This window comes from Pollicipes pollicipes, unplaced genomic scaffold, assembly GCF_011947565.3.
Source record: "Pollicipes pollicipes isolate AB1234 unplaced genomic scaffold, Ppol_2.1 Scaffold_2313;HRSCAF=2713_pilon_pilon_pilon, whole genome shotgun sequence".
NCBI classification, from domain to species: Eukaryota; Metazoa; Arthropoda; class Thecostraca; order Pollicipedomorpha; family Pollicipedidae; genus Pollicipes; species Pollicipes pollicipes.
Genome location: NW_023596088.1, coordinates 8,255 through 25,888, shown reverse-complemented (window position 1 = coordinate 25,888; position 17,634 = coordinate 8,255). Strand labels below are relative to the sequence as shown.

The window sequence follows — 17,634 nt, the reverse complement described above, 5'->3', positions numbered from 1 at the left end:
TTAGCGGGCTGGTCAACGCAACGAGCGTGGCGGGTCAAAATGTACAGCTCTGTGCGAGCGTGACATCACACAAATGACATCCGGCTGCAATTGGGATGTGTCCCAATACCCTGGGATATACCAGTCCTGGGTCAAATGCTTCGAATGACGACGAATTCTCCGCCTTGGTTCCCACGTGGGAGGCCCGGATTTGAGCCCCGGTTGCTGTTATGGCCAGTTGGTGTTCATGCAGCCTCTGGCAGTCGCTAGCGCTCCTTGAGGTTATGCGACATCACGTTGTCGCGTTGCCTTAAAACGTAAAAAACGGCATTTCCAATGCAAGGGGCTTATAAAGGATTTCCCCGGGGTGGGGGGGGGGGGGGGGCAGAATATTCTTAAGTTCTGTCCGGTAGGCGGGACCGAACTTAAGAATATTACCTGATAGCGGACTTAAACGTGCTGTAGGTGAGCGGAATGTCCCGAGTGTCGTAAAATAACGTTGCATGCTCTCCATCTGGTTTACGTGTACACTCGGAATTTTTAACTGTCAACATTTAGTCACGCACTTACTTATACATCCCATGTATATAGTAAGGAGGACAAGTGTCCCCAGGGCCTCTATGACCGTCCTCTGTGTACAATGATTGATATCTAAGCCTCTAGCAGTTCATGGGGCTAAAATCATGTTCCCGCTTTGCCTTTTCCGCCACGGTAAAAACAAATGCACATACTCATCACTTGCCGTGAGCTTGTTTAAATTGATTTTGTGACTTCTGGATGGTTAAAAACCATTTTTGAGCACTTTGCCGGCAAACAGTGCCGACTGATAGCACTATAATTAGGAATGCGTAGTTAAAGGGAGTATCCCATCTTTGGCATACATTTTGACGCTATAATATGGTGAAACCTTCAGAACAGCTATCTCTGATAAAACCCCTAGGTAGTGTCCCTGTAGCACCATCAAGATGTAAATAAGCGCGCAAATTCTTATTATTTTCAAGTCCTAATCACGCCATCAACGCTTTGAAAGAGCGCTAACTTCTTGGTTTCGTGGTACATAACACAAGTATTTCTACCAATTAAGTTATTGTAAGCATTACAGAACACAAGCGTTGGAAAGAGCTAATCACAGTTAACGTATTACCTTCATGGTGGTGACAAGGGAGCCTATTGAAACCTCTCTGTCAAGAGCGGCTGTTTCAGATTGAAGTTCTAAGCTTTTTTAAGAGAATGATTTCGAGAGAACTGGCGCGTCGTATTCAACGATTAGTGGAAATTAGGAAAAAGGTGGTATGCACCCTTTGACAAGACGAGCCCGACATTTTTTATACGGTGTGCAAATATACGCGTGCAAAATTCAAACGGCCTGTACTCGGACCTCGTGCACCTTCCTTTTGCATACCGGAAACTGCAAGCCAGCCTGCTGTATCGCTCACTATTTCACCACGCCGCAATGCTTCGATACCGCACAGTTCCAGTCATATCTGTAATTCGAATTTTGTCGAATGTTCACTGCTGCAACAACTCCGATAGCTTCAAGCATCGCTAAATAAGCTAACTATACGTGCATCCCCTCTCGATCGTCAGTATTCACCTTTAATCGCTGCGCGCCAGCGTCCTGGCTCCATATTCACGTTAATCGGCTCCTACAATTCGGCATCCTAAGATTCATCGTTTTTCTCTTAACAGAGTAAGTAATCTCTCACCGGCTTGAATGCTGCTTAGCTTGTTTCACCACGGACACGATTATTGGTAACTCTCTGGGCTTAAAAATAGAGAGTGCCACCAACGTAAGGCGCTCATTCATGCCCGTATCGTGTCGTAAGGACGCGTGGGCGCTCCTAACGCTCGTACCTATGTGCTATGAAAGTTTTAGGCTTCTTGTTTCCCCCTGACCCGCACATTATTTCAGCTATCTTATTACCCTCTGACCTGCACCTGAGACTACACGATTGATAAACAGAGCCGCTGCAAAACAGGAAAATACCGCCTGGCTATAAACCACTACAAACCACAATTACTTCCTTGTCTTAACAGTTTGAAGCCTCGATACGTGAAGGAAGAGGTCCGGTCTAATCTTAGACTAGAGACTCGACTTTGCCCCATTTGGAAAATGGGTCCTCAGGGCCCAGACCGGCATGGACTCACTGTTCGGCATTGGTAGTCTCAAGCAGCCAGTTGACATAGAGACCCTCACTGTCTCGGGGGGCCCCCGATTGGTGCGAGAGGTGCTTTGACTGATACTTTCGGGTCTGGCCTTCAGGCTACGCTCTTCTGAGCTGGGCAGAGCTTCCCGGAGCTTCGTGGCGCCCCTGGCATTGTTGAAATGAAGGTCTTGCTTCCGTTTTTAGTGCCCCCTGGAATAGGGTCTTCTCGCAATTCAAGCTTCTGATGTTCCGAAAGGAAGGTATTTGGTGCCTCTTCGCCGAGAGCGCCAATCCAAGATATTGCAAAGCTGAAAGGCAAGGAAATTGTGGCGGCCCTGCGTTTTGGGCCACTTCCAAAACGAAGGCTTTGGGCCTTTGAGTAGTGCGCTTGGGCGTGACAGCTGTTGAAAATGCAGGTCATGTTGCCGGAAATGTAAGCTCGTGTGTCCCCACGCCCAAGGGGCCGCTCAAAGATGTCGTCAGGGTAGGAGGCATAACGTTGTTGTGGCCATGAACTTTCGTGCCTCTTGAGAATGAAGATGTGAGACCAGGGGTGTCGTTGTGCCGTCGTTGAGACCAGGGGTGTGCTTAAGTCGTTGGGAGGGGTGGCTTAATCGGCCTCGGCAAGGTTGACCTAACCTACCCCGAAACCTAATTTTTTCCCGTTTTCGGATACGGCTGTGTTCTCGATGTTAACGATTTTTTTTTCTCAATCGGCGTGCGACAAGCTTAACTTGGTTTTGGTTTGTGATATTTACCCTTCCCTCTTCCCCGACTGTAAAATACTGTGTGTGCCAGGGGTGAGAAAAGTGCCTTTTCTGCCGCCGACGAAAATGAAATTGTCTTAATTGTCAGCTGGAGCCGAATCCTCAGAAACCGTTGCAAAAGAACTTTAAAAGCAATAAGCCACAAAGCAAAAACAAATGTGTGCAGTGCTTCATAACCATCAAACATTTTTGTTTCGGGAGCTCATTTGCATTTAAGTATCATTTCCTGGCCATCAAGCGCTGAATGATGGTTGAAGCTTGACCAATTAACTTATCACATAAAGGCATAGTCAACAAAGCCGGCTTAGAGGCCTGGTATTTTTCCAGTCAGATGAGGGGAGAGGATTGTGCCTCCTAACCATGGGTGTAGTTTCGTATTTTTAGTTATCAGTTTTCATTCATTATTTTGCATTTATCACAAATTTCAGGGTTTAGCCCCCAAAACTAATTTTGAGAAACCACACCACTGCTCCCAACTGTGGAAACAAAGTGTGTCAAGTCCGTGGAGAAAGCTGTTTTGAGTGCATTTAGGAGCAAGCTGTCATTTTTTCTTGCCCCCCCCCCCCCTCCATCCCTCAACCCTACGTATTTTGCAAAACTGCATCCTTGTAGCCATATATTTAACGACAACATGGTTCTACAAACACCTGACAACAATCTCACGTTTGGTTTTGTGACGTCATCGTGCAATCAGCTGAGCGCACAGGCAGCCTTCACTATCTTCGCATAATCATTACTGGTGCAGAACTCGCACTTCCTAAAATGATCCCAATCATTTAGAGCAAAACCCATGGAATATCGGTATCGACAGATGCAAGCGACATTTTTGAACGCCTCTACCACCTTCATTCAGCTTTATATGCGATATGATGAAAATAAAAAAACGTTTTATCTCACGCGTGTCCAAACGATTAGTACGCTATGCCAGAGGTGCAACGGCAGTGTGAGGAGCCTACAACGGTGATGTTCAGTCTCTCCCTCAAAGCCGCTGCTACTCTCAGCAGCAGAAAGCCCCGGATAAATCTTTGACATGCGTCACTCCAACGTCCTCCGTTTACCTCTGGAGCTACAGCTTAGGTATCCGCAAACAGCACACCTAGATTGACAAGGCTTTTTAACGCTCTTACATTAAAGACCTCACGCTTAGCTGCCACGTTCTCCTAGTCAGTCAGCTTCTCACGACATGAACACAATCAATAGCAGTTCACAGCCTTGCACTGAACCCAACGCATCAACGTGTGGCGAGCATTCGAGCCCATTTATCTCAAACGGCGCGACACTTTAAAACGCTACGCAGGAAACTGATCACGCTCGTTGCAAGATGCTGCGGCGAGCGACGATCTTTATGACTAGCAATATGTCTAGTTATTTGGTATTTGATACTGTTTAGTATTTGAAGTGCATCTTGGCTTAAAAACCTGCCTAAGGCAATAATCTGAGGGGCATTGGAAAAACACGGTGTCACCGCTGATCTGTGACGGCAGTACTGATAAAGTATAGTTTACAGTATATTTCTAGTGCCTGCTAAAAACTCTCCTGATTAAAGGAACTATGTTTGGAAGCATCTTATGGTTGAATTTGCTCATGAAGCGAAACGTCAGCGTTTTGACATGTGTTTTGCACATGCTCATGCTGCAAGTGTTGACGAGCATAAACCAATCCTAAGCTTTAAGTTTCGTTTAGCTGGGATGGTGAGCTATAATATGGTGTGGGTCTATTGAAATTGTTTGCATTTTCGCAATTTTGTCACCAATTGGTTTGCAAAAATGTTTGTTTTTGTCATAACCAACAAATCAGAAGATTTTTCACCCCTGGTGTGCGCCTCTGTCAACCGACGCACGAAATTTGCGGATAAGTAGCAAAGGTGAAACAAACAAATTGTTTGCATGTGAAAATTCCGTTTATAACTCGCAAGCCGCGCAAACACGTAAGTGCGACCAGCTGTCTTTATGGTGAAAGGCCATACAATATAGGACTGATGCCGCATATAAAAGTGCATTTCGGTGTTCCAATCATGACGTAATCGCGTGAAAAACCTGCCGATAATTGCAGACTGGCTTGGCAGATCTAAGAGTTGGAATGACATATGGTAGGTATGGTACCTGGAGGATACTACTGGTATAACATTAAGATGAAACTGGCTGGTAGTGATTTCTTCAGGTAGATAATTAGAATACGAGCATTCCAGGGAAATTTCTTTTGTTCCAATGATTCAGTATTCCTTGTAGGTCCATATTCATGGGGTGGGGGCGGGTGTGTGGCTTAAGTGAGCATTTGGGAGCTTGGGCCGTCCGAATTACATGAAGCGACACCCCTGTTTGGGACCCTGTATGGTGCCCTCTAGAATTGAAAGTGTCTAAGAAATATAGGCTTTTGTGTCCGGAAACAAAGGTTTCGGTGTCCCTTCGTCGAGTGCGTAGATCCGGAAGCTTGTCAAAACACGCGGCATGGACGTTGTAGCGCCCTGGAATGTTGCGCCTCTTGGAAACGAAGATTAGAGGCCATTTGTGGTGCTCCCGGAATTTGGTGTCCGCTGGGGGGGCATGTCCACCTCTAAGTCCGCCTTTGGCTTCAATACGGTGTCATACCGCAACGCACGTATCATTATCGCATATCACAGACTCCCAATTTGCCTACGACTAAAGCGGTGCGCCAGATCGGTATTCAATGGTATAGGGTAAAGTTTGTAGTGAATGCGTGCACTAGTTAGATTTCCTGTTAATAGATGGCAGTAAAATCTCAAAACGCTCAGCTGGTCTACTGTTTCCCAACAGCGCTGAAATTCGGTGCCGCACCCTGTTGCGATTGCCGTTCATTGTGAGAGGGTGGTGTGCTTTGCGTCGGATCGTTCCCCGATTGTTTCGTGGGGAACGGCGGGGACATGACGCATTAAAATTGTCTAGCATTTCGTCTTTGTCCACCATGTCAATGCCTTTAAGAAACAAAGACTTTATTGCTGCCGGCAAATACAAAGCCATTCGTAAAATTGGAAGTGGATCCTTCGGTGAAATCTACACAGGCATCAACACCACAAATGGGGAGGTAGGTGTGCAGGGATAGGTGGCATGCTACTGTTGGATAGTGATATTGCTGTGTGACTGTTGTGTGCTTGAAATGCTTTTGCATATTTTATAATTGCATCACGATCTTGGGATGGGTAGAAACTAATGCTTCAGTACAGTTTGCATGTGGTTGTTTGGTTCTGAAACCCATAGCTGTAAACCCATCTGCTGGTACCAACTGTTTTACTTCCATTGAATGTTTATTGTGGTTTATGATAAAGCTAGATGCCTAGAATCAAGTTTAGCAGGGGTAGTTGCCTGCTGTTCTGGTAACATCTGATTGAGCAGTGCCCTTGGTCTCTTATGATGCTCCATTTTTGAAGATATTGCATAGTAGGTGCAACAGTAGGATAACTTTACATGCAGCACATCAGTGTTAGAAAGTTGAAAATTTGTCCTGGTAGAAGATCTTCTACCATTACAGCGTAATGAGATTATCTTTGAGAGATTATAGTACAATGAGTGGCACACAACAAAGGCACCACTTTTCATACACAGTAATTCGTTTAAAAGCACTTCCAATAAAGGAAAATATCAGTATTAAACATTGCACACTGAAACAACACAGTATCATACTCTGTACCATGAAACACATGTGCACATACATTGGTTTGCAATTTATGAAAGGCCCGGCGTATACACCCTTCAAAATGGAGGGTTATTACAGGTTGGATCTGTACATTTCAAAATGGAGGGTGGCCACACACCGGGCTTATACACCCTTCAAAACGGAGGGTAATTACACGTCGGGCTTATGCACTCTCCAAAATGGAGGGTGGCTGCACACTGGGCTTACACACCCTCCAAAACAGAGGGTGGGTGCGATATGCACAGCCAGACTAAAATGATGCACAAAAATGCGAGTGAACACGCCACAGACAGCCACCTACTCATGCTCCACCACAATCACGCTACTCACGCTCCACCATGATCACGCTACTCATTCTTCGCCAGCTAACTGTTTTCAAAAATGGCATAACATTCATGCCCTCCACCTTCCAATTCCTGGTCTACACAGGAGGCCCTCCACATCCCACCTGAACAATAGAGGCAGACAGCACTCTTAACCGATTAACCAGCCAGCACAAGTACAATGCCTGAGAGACCTGTGTAGGCCGGGCAAAAGGGATTGGAATCAGTCATTCTGTTGACTTCAGTGGATAATGCAAGGTATTTATGGATTTTGGTGTGCTTTTACCCATACCATTTCAAAATATGATAATTTGTGTTGCAATTAATTGATGTTTTTGTCCTAATGAACCCCTCCCTAATTTGCGGGGCCAAAGTTACGGGTACATGTTACTCTGGTGTCAAGATGCTTTTGCAAGAGTGAGACGGCTGTCTCGGAACAGTTTTTTGGCTATTTATAGCAATGTTCTTCGACTTAAAGGGTATTTTTGTAAAGCCTGAATTACCAGCTTTGATTTTGCACACTAAAGTGAAAATTTAGCTTGGTTTAAATCCGCAGCTGCTGTAGCATTTATGCACTCCGGACACCAGGAAGTGGCCAAAAATTCAAACACATGGGGGTTCTGGATGAGTACAAATAAGTCCTTGTTTGCCTTGCAAGTCCATCATTCAATTGTGATGCCCATCTCCATACAGTTTCCCTCCAAATGTTTACGAATCTGTTCGAGACATGAGTGAGCAGAATATTTATGCTCTTGACAAATCAGTCATGGGGAGGTGAGTCATTAAAACCAATTGGAGAGTTTTGCTATGTTAACGTCCAACCTGAGCTGGGAGGCAGGAGCCCCTGAATAGTTAGGACATTTCAGAGACTGAATCGGCTGAATCACGAGTGATTCTCTTATTTGCAATGCCATGACGCAGTGGTGGCGCATGGGAAGGCGGCCGGTGATTGGGGGTGTGGTCATCTGTGAATTTTCCATGTTCAAGTTTGAGTTGGTCTGTGAAGGGCATAGGAAGTGAGAGCTTTGCCAGTTAACAGACTGGTGCGATTCTGGTACTTGTTTCTCATTTCCCGGTATTGTTCAAAGACGATTCCATTCAACATTCACATGCTTAATTTTTCATATTTCCACATGTGGTTTATCATGTACCTGGGTTGCAACACAGGCTGCTTGCCATTGAGCATCTTAGTCTGGTGGATGCAATATTTGTGCTCTAGCAGATATCAAAACATGGCTCCTGATGGGAGCAGCATCAACCTGTTGCACCTTCTGGTTTTATTTTGTCCTGACACAAAGAGGTAAAATGAGTTTTTTGCAAAAGCTGTTCTTGCTTTATCATGGTGGAGTACAAAATATTTCATTTTAGCTAGTCACAATCCTGAAGTACAAAATGTCTTGGTATACATTATACCAGGAAACATCACATTTACCAACACTGGTGTAGAATGCACTTTTTGGGATCTCACAGATTTGGGGCTAGTCACAAATCAACCCACATATTTTGTTAGCACTGACATTGCTGTATTCTTGGTGTTTGTTGCTGTTTTCTGGGCACCACCTGATGCTTGGTCACTTCATATATCATCAAAATTGATTAAAAATCTTATTCATTCCTTAACCTTTATAGTTGCATTTTGTAACTTTTTCATGTCAGCTGATTGTACCAGGTCATGTAGGCCCAGATCTTGTTCACCATCCAGTCTGTATATTGACAGCCAACCAAATGTTGAAGTGTGCATGGATGAAGTGATAGTCCATGCATGGTGAAATGGGACCACACTGATAAGACCCATTTGCAAAACACCATTCATCTGTCATGTGTTGGTTGTAGTATTTCAGCATTATGCCATTGTGTATTATTCAGCGGTGTCGATGTACCTGTGGTTGATGAAGTCATGCCATTCTGGGGTCTAATGTTAAAAGTGGAGAGCATTGGTGGCATATTCTTAGTAATGTGCACAGCTTGAGTTAATCGTGAGGACCAACAGAGCAAGTGTTGTTTCTTGTGCTCCTGTCATTGTTAGTGGTTCATAAACAGTTATTCAGTCATTTTGATTGTACTGTTTTCTCACCCCTGGTTTATGGGTGCTATATGAAAGTACAGCCAAAGTGCCCCACAGCCCCAATTAATGCTACTTTATCCCTGGGATATGTAAGACAGCTGGCCAGTCATGCAATCCTCAGGGCTACATAATGCCAACCCCATTCCCCTATCCACCTAAGCAGTTACACACCTGACTCAGTCTGCTGGTTAGTCTCCTTTTAGCACTGTGGTGCGGACACAGAAATTCTGGATGTAAAAGGGTGATGTAAAATGGTAGTGGACACAATACCATAGTGATTAATTTGGCAGTGTTTTGATAGTTTACTGAACTGGTGCATCATTAACATTAATACTTAATGGATCTCATCATATTTAGGTGGTCCCCATTCACAAGGTCTAGTTACATGTGTATGCCTCATTTATGGGGCCTGGTATTTTGTTGAGAAATGTGTTGACCTATTTCACTCCTGTTATTGGTATATCATCAGTAATCTCTTGCATCAATAGCACATCAAAAAAGGGTTCCATAAGCATTTTGTTGTCTTGCACTAGTCTTGCTACAGTCTTGCATCTCTTTTTAAATGCTGTCGGTACCCATTGCCGTTTTCTGTACCCAAGGGTGAAAGCCATGCTGTAGAGCAATTTATGTCAGTTAATGATGAGTTTTGATTGTTGAGAATTGATTAGTAATTGATAATACATGATGAATTACCTTAAGTTGATTGTTCCATCAGGAAGCATTAAATGCTTTGTGTTGCATGGTCATGATGAAGTACACCATTCCTGAGGGTGATAATGGAAGCAAATGTTCCATTTATTTTTAGTTTTTTATCTGAACCATTGGATGGTTTTTTTTGTAATCAGGGCTCACACTAAGCAGTGATTATTGTGTGAGCCCTGACACCTACCATCTGATCATGCAATGCCATGTTAGCAGAATTTCATGGCAAAAGGTCAATGTGCTGCAATGCTCAGCACAGTCTGTCCTATCCTGTGATGTCCTTTGACCTTTATTGCAGCTGCTGCCACTGGCTGCAGGCCATAACTCAATGGTTAGATGCTAGAATTTGTTGTGCTGTTTTTCACTTTGTTTGTGCTTTCATCCTGTCTTTACATTTGTGTGGTGCATGGTGCCTAATGGAGAAAGAGCAAACATAATGCACAGGCCTCAATAAAAAGGGCATATTAATTTTGCTGTTTCTGAACATGTCAGGCCAGTTGCCTAGGCATGTTCTTATATTGCTTTGCTGCTGGTGTCCTCAGGCTTATTTCATCTGAACATGGTGGGTAGTTTGTACTATGAACTAATGCTGTACTGTTCTGTTCCCAGGAAGTCGCTCTGAAGCTAGAGCCAATCAATGCACGGCATCCACAGCTGCTGTATGAAAGCAAGCTGTATAAAATCTTGCAAGGTGGCATTGGCATCCCACATTTCAGGTAAGTTTCAGGAATTGACTTGCATATTAGTCAGCTGTTTGTATAGGAAAGCGTAATTGCACACCATGCTATATGCAGGTGAAAGTTGTCCTCTGATTCAAACATGCATTGCTTTTCAAAGTGCCACTGCTTCAACATTCTAGGTTGATGTTATTCATTTTGGCCTTGTGGCATGAAGAGGGGTTCAGACACTCAAGCAGGACCAGCACAGTATTCAAGCAGGACACAGTGATGCTCAGCAAGACGGGCAGTATGTTATGATGTTGTGATAATTGTGATAATGCTAGGCATCATGTGGTGGCAATTTTCTTCCAATCTGCCACCAGGGGTGGCCATGACAGGGATTCACTGGGGAAACCATGGGTGTGGGGGTCAAACTGGAATCTGTAGGGGAGAACCTGACCTGGAAGTGACTTTGTTATCAGAAACATAAAGGTTTGCATTTTATGGATGGCAAGTTGGGTAATGCAAACACATTCTGAAAATTGCAGAGGGCATGTCCCCCACGCCCACCCTGACCCTAAGTGGGTACACCCGTGCCTGTCACTATATGGACCATGTCTGCCTGGTTTCACAGATGGTTCGGCAGGGAAGGCGAGTACTGGGTGCTGGTGATGGACCTGCTGGGGCCATCTCTTGAGGATCTCTTCAATTTCTGCTCACGCCAGTTCACGGTGAAGACGGTGCTGATGTTGGCAGACCAGATGGTTGGACGGGTGGAGTACATTCATAGCAAAAACTTCATCCATCGGGACATCAAGCCAGACAACTTCCTCATGGGAATTGGCCGCCACTGCAACAAGGTCAGTTGTTGCATCTGAGGGTTCATGATGTCTAGTAACAGACCTGCTTGCCTCTATTATCTTTTGGAATCCAACAGAACAGATGCCAAAAGACAGGTTGTCAGATGTGCTTTGTAATTCTTATGATTAAATACCTTCTTGGTGTACACAAAGGCACAGCATGGGACTGATAATTACTATGGATTAGAGTATTCAGTTCACAATAAGCGTGAACTGAGTTACTGTGATGACTGTTCACCATCAATAAACTGGGTCACCACACACATGTGAATTCATAGCATACACTGCAGCAAGCCAAAGCCTCTTACCAGCCTTTTGCACTTTTCCACAGTTGAATTACTTGTGTTTTGAAATTGCAGTGCTTTAACCTGTAAGCCTGGTTCATGCGCTGGTTAAGACAGCATCTCCCGAACGCAACTCACCCCGAAGCGTTCATTGCCGGGGGGGGGGGGGGGCCGAGAGCCAGTCATGCTGTTAACATGAGAGAGTGCAGTTATTCGTAGCCATGGCTTTTTAGGCCAACACTGAAATGAGATGTGTTTGAACTTTGTGATGTGTTTGAACTGGCAAGAAGACCAATGGAACCAGCTCTTCCAATTCTCCATGGCCAATCAGAGATCAATCGCAACGTCATGTAACTGATTGCGTCGTTGTGGGGCGGGTGGGCCGTTTGTAACACTGGCACCACACTTTGCAGCTTTTTGTCATAGACTTCGGACTGGCCAAAAAGTTTCGAGATAGTCGCACGCGCGTGCACATCCCGTACAGAGAGGACAAGAACCTGACGGGCACGGCCCGGTACGCCAGCATCAACGCCCACCTGGGCATCGAGCAGAGGTGAGCCCGCCTGTGGCGCTTGTGTGCGCCGCCAGCGCGAGCCGCGTGCAGCTCCCGATTATTGGTGGTGCAGAGCTGCGGTGTCGGGGTCCAGTCATCAGAAGTTTCATTCGTTGTGGTGAGCTGGCGCTGGGTGGGTAGAATATGCAGGTGATGTGCCCTGCACCCAGTATCTCGAATTTGGTGTTGACTGTTGGGGGGGGGGGGGGAGGGGGGAGAGAACAAAAATGCTAAAATCATGGCTTGTGAGTGAGGACAAAATAGCCTAGGTGAGTTTGTGCTGTATTCACAACTGGTACTGAATGACATTCTTTGTCAGCAGATCACAATAGACACCATGCTCTAGCTGGTATCAGTGATTGCTAAAGACCAGTAAAGAATCAATAAAAATAAATCAGTCAGAAATCAGCTGCTAGCAATTGTTAAATGTTCTAGTTTCCAAAGTAAGTGCTCCTAGCTATGCTCCTAAGTCTATGCTCTCATCCGCAATATGTTTTTAAGGTATGAGCACAGAAAGTTGATATTGGTAAGTCTATTGCAAAGGCGGAGTCTCAACAAGGCTGAAAGAAACCAATTCTCAAAATACTGTGCACCTTTGAATAATTCCCCAAAGCACATTATAACAGCCTTTTATTGAAATTTGCACTATTTATTTAGGCATTAAGAGTTATCTGCTCACTCACACCACAAAGTTAAGTACAAAACTGCACCGTCTGGGACGTCAGACTGCTGCGTGATCGGGGCTCGGATGTCAACGCAGCAGGGGCGGAGGAAATTTTTTCTCCTCACAGAGCAAGCCAGCCATACATAGTTAGCACCGCAACTTCTACTCACCAACGATAAGTGTGATGCAATGTTTTTATCAGCGTATGACAGCGAGCTGAACTTATATAGTGTCTTTACCCATGCTATCAAACAGTCCCGCCATCAGTGCCCAGCACGGCTCCGGTACGCGGCTCGCACAAACAAAATGTCGGAAGGTAAACAAATGGGGCGCACGCAGTAACACCAAGCGTTTTGCTCAACGGCAAGAGACTGCTTTACTTTATACTCAGATCGTAATTTTCTGGCGGCGTTGTCTAGACGATACCAAATTCATCTTTTGATTTAATGCCCCTTTGGTGCGTTTTCACCATGTATTCAGCTTGGACTTCTCGGCGGAGAATGTGGCTTCTCTTTAATGCTAAATCTTTCCTAAGAGCCGGGGGCTCGCGGAGCCGTGAATTTCCGCGTGCCCAAGGGGGGGGGGGGGTTTGGGATGGTGTTTAACGTCCCTATTGTACATCCTATACAGCCTGCATTTTTAATAGATTCAAATGCGAATTTAGTAATGAGTTCATGCTATATGAATGGGTATATGTTAGTGTGACATAATGCATTTTGGTATCAATTTTCATTATGTTCCAATGATTTCCACGTGCAATCCAGAAACGTTGAATCGGGACGTCCACGAGATGTTCTCTGTTCTCGCTTCTCCCTGGCTCGTTAAGAGACGGGGTTGTCGTCTTGAGTGCGGGCTCGGAGTCGCATTTTTGAGCGTGGGGGGGGGGGGGGGGGGGCGTCGTTTGATGGACGGTAGGTAGGTTAAACGTGTGCTGGTGAGCAGCAACGAACCAGGGCACTAAATGCATGGAATGAAAAGATGGCGTGTGGTGTGATATAAAGATTCGGCAGAAACCCGGAAGCAGTATCCATCGTTTAGTCGTGTGGATGCTGCACGCGATGCTGTCGAAACTTCAGGAATAGCTCACCTTCATCTGACGTCGCTAGCATAGAACAACTTGTTATATTCTTTCCGGTGCATATTTGTGGAGAACAGAATGTGTTCGGGTTAAAAACACCAAGAAGCACCCAAGCTTCAAACACTACCTGCACCCTTTACCCAGGGTGACTGAGTTTCATTTTCCATACTGCAACGTTTTGACAAGTGTCGCATGTAATTTCAGTTGCGTTCAGCCCTTTTGCTTTCTTCATAAACAATGCTTGTCTTCTTTTCACAAAGCCTTAAAAAGAAAGTGCATAGGGGAGCTAAGCTGTCCACCCATAAGCTGTGTTTGTCCACAGGGAGGTTTTTTGGGGGTTGAAAGCCCACATATCTGCCACAAGTTCTTTGTTGTTAATCACACCAGTGATAAAGCTCCCATTTCCAGCCGGAGGGATGACATGGAGTCCTTGGGATATGTGCTGGTGTACTTCCGGAAAGGCAGTCTGCCCTGGCAGGGGCTGAAGGTGAGATCTCGCCGTCAGGGATTTGCCAATACTTTCGATGGCTGTCTTTGTGCTGTGATGTGCGCCAGTCTCTTGAGCCTTCGCCGTCTCCGTGAGTGTCTGTAGCGTTCGGCGTTGGTGTCCAGAGCCGTGGCGTCGTTTCGTTGCGACCCATCGACGCTCGCGCCCATCGGGAGCGGCCAATCAGCCGAGCCTCTGCCCCGCTCACGTGCCGGTCGTGTCCACCAGGCGGTCAACAAGAAGCAGAAGTACGAGCGCATCAGCGAGAAGAAGATGTCGACCCCACTCGAGGTGCTGTGCAAGGGCTGTCCGGGCGAGTTCGCCATGTATCTCAACTACTGCCGCGGCCTGCGCTTCGAGGAGGCGCCCGACTATATGTACCTGCGCCAGCTGTTCCGCATCTTGTTCCGCACGCTAAACCACCAGTACGACTACACCTTCGACTGGACCATCCTGAAGCAGAACGGCATTGCCGCCCACGCCACCGGCCAGCCCAACCCGACCACCGCCGTCCAGCCAGGTGAGAGGCTGGCAACAGGTGCCGGTGGCGGGGCGCAGGGCCCGAGGGGTCACGGCCTGCCCGCCAAAGGGGAGGGGGCACGCTGCTTGAGGAGCAGAACGAACCGGTTGGCGCACTGCCGGCCCGCTGCGTTCAGCTCCGGGAATGGCTGCGAGCGCGTGGACGCTGTCGCCCGTGGGGCGAGAGCAGGCTGCGGGGTGGCGCTCGGGCAGGCATGTGAGCGACGAGGTGGGGTGGTTGCGCTGGGCGGTGTGCGGGGCGTGCTCTGTCCCCCCCCCCCCCTCCATCCCTAGGTGGGGATGGGGGACTGCTGCTGGCACTTGAGCACCAGCAGAATGCGCCTTCTGGTGCCGCGTGCAGCTGGGGGTGCCGCGCGCTGGCGGGATCAGACTCATGCCGTATGTGTGCAGGCCACTTGCTACAATGGCGGTTCTTTCCGTTTCAGGAGTCAACTGAGCAAGTCTAGCCAGTGTAGGCAAGCGACCTGTAAGCAGGTTTTTGTTTTCTTTGTTCCTCGCTCGTGGTGGATGGCATTCCATGCTGCTCCGTGTGGCATTTCCGTCTAGAGGCGTCGTTAACGGTTCTCCCCGCCCCCTGCACGCGCTACCCGGCACCGGCCGGTCGGCTGGCAGTGTGCCCTCCTGACGCGACATTTGGTCACTGGCAACTTAACACGGCTGGGACGGTCGGTCCGCATGGGTGTAACCGCATTCTGTGTGGGCTCCACACGAGAGGACGGTTCGTTCTCCGCCCCAGCTGTTTTCTCTTCGTGTTGGAGTCGAGGCTTTAGTAATCCTAATGTTTACAACTGTCCACGCTTGATATTTAGTCGTCGATATCAGATGTTGGATCACCATGTGTTGCAAATAGCATTGGCAGCCGGTACTCTGACTTGTGTTGGAGCTCTTTTCCCTCGGCACGGCGTCCTTCGGTCCGATCTTTGCACGGGATTGCATGTTGGCCCACTCGTTCCGGCGGCTGTTCATCTGTCTGCCTGTCGTCGAACTGACCAAGCCCGCTCACACCGTCACTCACACGCACGGCTTATGTGGACGTGCTCCAGATGCCGTTTTCGCCCGGGCTCCCCGCCCGGACTCTGTTCTTGATGCTCGAATTGGGACATCGTTTGATCGATAGCAGTGAAAGCCGGAAGGTTGTGCGTGCGTGCGTGCGTGCGTGCGTGCGTGCGTGCGTGCGTGCGTGCGTGCGTGCGTGCGTGCGTGCGTGCGTGCGTGCGTGCGTGCGTGCGTGCGTGCGTGCGTGTCGTGCGTGCGTGTGTGTGTGTGTGTGTGTGTGTGTGTGTGTGTGTGTGTGTGTGTGTGTGTGTGGTGCGTGCGTGCGTGCGTGCGTGCGTGCGTGCGTGGTGGTGGTGCGTGGTGTGTGTGTGTGTGTGTGTGTGTGTGTGTGCGCGCGCGTGCGTGTGTTAGGTATACGTACCTGGCCGCGATCTTTGCGCAGTGGTCGTCCGCGTATGGTCTGACGCTACCTTCCGCGCCTGCAGGTGGCCGTTGAGCCGGCCCGGCAACGCCGTCATGCAGCCAAGACAAGCGCTCGTTCTGGTGATAAATCCTAGCAGATACTGTGCGGCAGTCCCCGATGGAGGGACGCGTCCAGCCCGGCGCGGCCGCCCTGCCGCCGCCGGCGGCGGACATATATACATTGTAAACAAATTACACGTTACCAGAGTGCAGTGCGAGAAGTGCCGTGAGTGGTGAGGCCGGACGCAGCCGGCGCGCGCGCGCGGACTGGCACTGGCGGCGGCCAGTGCATTCGATCGTGTAGGGTAACGGACCGACTGGAGGGACCTGCGGCGCCACGCTGCGAGGGTCCGTGCAGCCAGCGTGCACGGTTGGCCAGGGCCGGCCGGCCGTCCCCACCGCCAGCACCTTTTTATCAGACGCAAATCAGCATCGCAGCAGTTTTTAACATGTGTTGGCAATACATGTGATGAAGAGGTTCGCATGTGTTATACTTGCCGGGTGATGCTAACACTTACTATGTTAATCTGCATTACCTGCACTACTTGTTTCTGAGTTCGTTGGTGTCAGTCTGTGTCACAAGATCTTCTCATTGTAGGACGTTTTGTAATAAAAGTTAAGTAAATCGTACCCGTGTCTCGTGTCCGACCATTTACCGGCACTGGAGGGTGCCGCGCTAGGACGGCTCGCAGGGTCCCAAGGACACGGTTCTTCGGGGGCTGGTTCGATCCGCATTGGGTTTGCCCCATCCAGTTTGTCCTCCAGGTGAACTTGAATTCCCGGTGCCCAAAACCCGGTGATGTGGTCGCCATGCATCGCAGGGTTTTGAATTGCGGGAGAACAGGTTTAGCTAAGGTTCGCTCTGTGACCGGGATAAAACGTGCAAGTTATCTGATTAGTCTCGCGCACTGTACACCATGCGTCATTTCTGACTATTACGGTTTTTAAGTTGTCAGGTTTGGGCACTGGGTAACTTGCCCTGGAAGGGATGGCCAACATTTGCATTACGTATATTTACCAAACCTGGAATGTAACTCGTATGCACCACACGAAGGCGTTGTGGCCTCTGGCAGTCTTTATTTTTTATGTAAGCAGCAACAGCTTTGGGCCCATGGTTTCCCGGCATTATGGGGTCGTGGACTTCGAGAAACAGCCTTCAGCAAACTTGGAGAAACGTGAAACGACGATGCTTGCATAAGTAATCTGGATATATGAGGGTGGTCGACGGTTTATGGCAGCGTGCGTGATGAGAACACTGGTGACAGCTTGTGGGGGTAGTCGGGTGTTCGCATGCGGGGACTCGGATGATGTATTCCTTGCATGTTTGTAATAGTAGTGTCACATATTGCAGCCATTTTTGGACCCACTTGTCCTGGTCAAGCGCAATTTTTGCTTAACCCAGCTCAACCTCTTCCAC

The 17,634-nt window shown here is 47.8% G+C and overlaps 1 protein-coding gene across 2 annotated transcripts; it reads left to right on the top strand.

The window, feature by feature from the left end:
* The first annotated feature begins 5,681 nt into the window (after positions 1 to 5,681).
* LOC119097007 (casein kinase I) lies at positions 5,682 to 16,847 on the top strand. Of its 2 annotated transcripts, XM_037220029.1 has the most exons (8): positions 5,682 to 5,935; positions 10,244 to 10,350; positions 10,928 to 11,153; positions 11,851 to 11,990; positions 14,141 to 14,219; positions 14,448 to 14,739; positions 15,185 to 15,225; positions 16,241 to 16,847. In XM_037220029.1, exons 1-7 carry the CDS (start codon positions 5,816 to 5,818, stop codon positions 15,193 to 15,195), a joined length of 975 nt encoding a protein of 324 aa, XP_037075924.1. In that variant the 5' UTR covers positions 5,682 to 5,815; the 3' UTR covers positions 15,196 to 15,225; positions 16,241 to 16,847. The 2 variants fall into 2 exon arrangements, with proteins under 2 accessions (XP_037075924.1, XP_037075915.1); XM_037220020.1 differs by lacking the exon at positions 15,185 to 15,225 and having other exon boundaries at positions 5,703 to 5,935.
* Positions 16,848 to 17,634: the final 787 nt, after the last annotated feature.

Coding starts and splice junctions, on each gene's coding strand:
- LOC119097007 (XM_037220029.1), top strand. CDS start 5,816: ATGTCAATGCCTTTAAGAAACAAAGACTTTATTGCTGCCGGCAAATAC. Junction 5,936..10,243: donor TCAACACCACAAATGGGGAG/GTAGGTGTGCAG, acceptor TTCTGTTCCCAG/GAAGTCGCTCTGAAGCTAGA. Junction 11,991..14,140: donor CACCTGGGCATCGAGCAGAG/GTGAGCCCGCCT, acceptor TCCCATTTCCAG/CCGGAGGGATGACATGGAGT.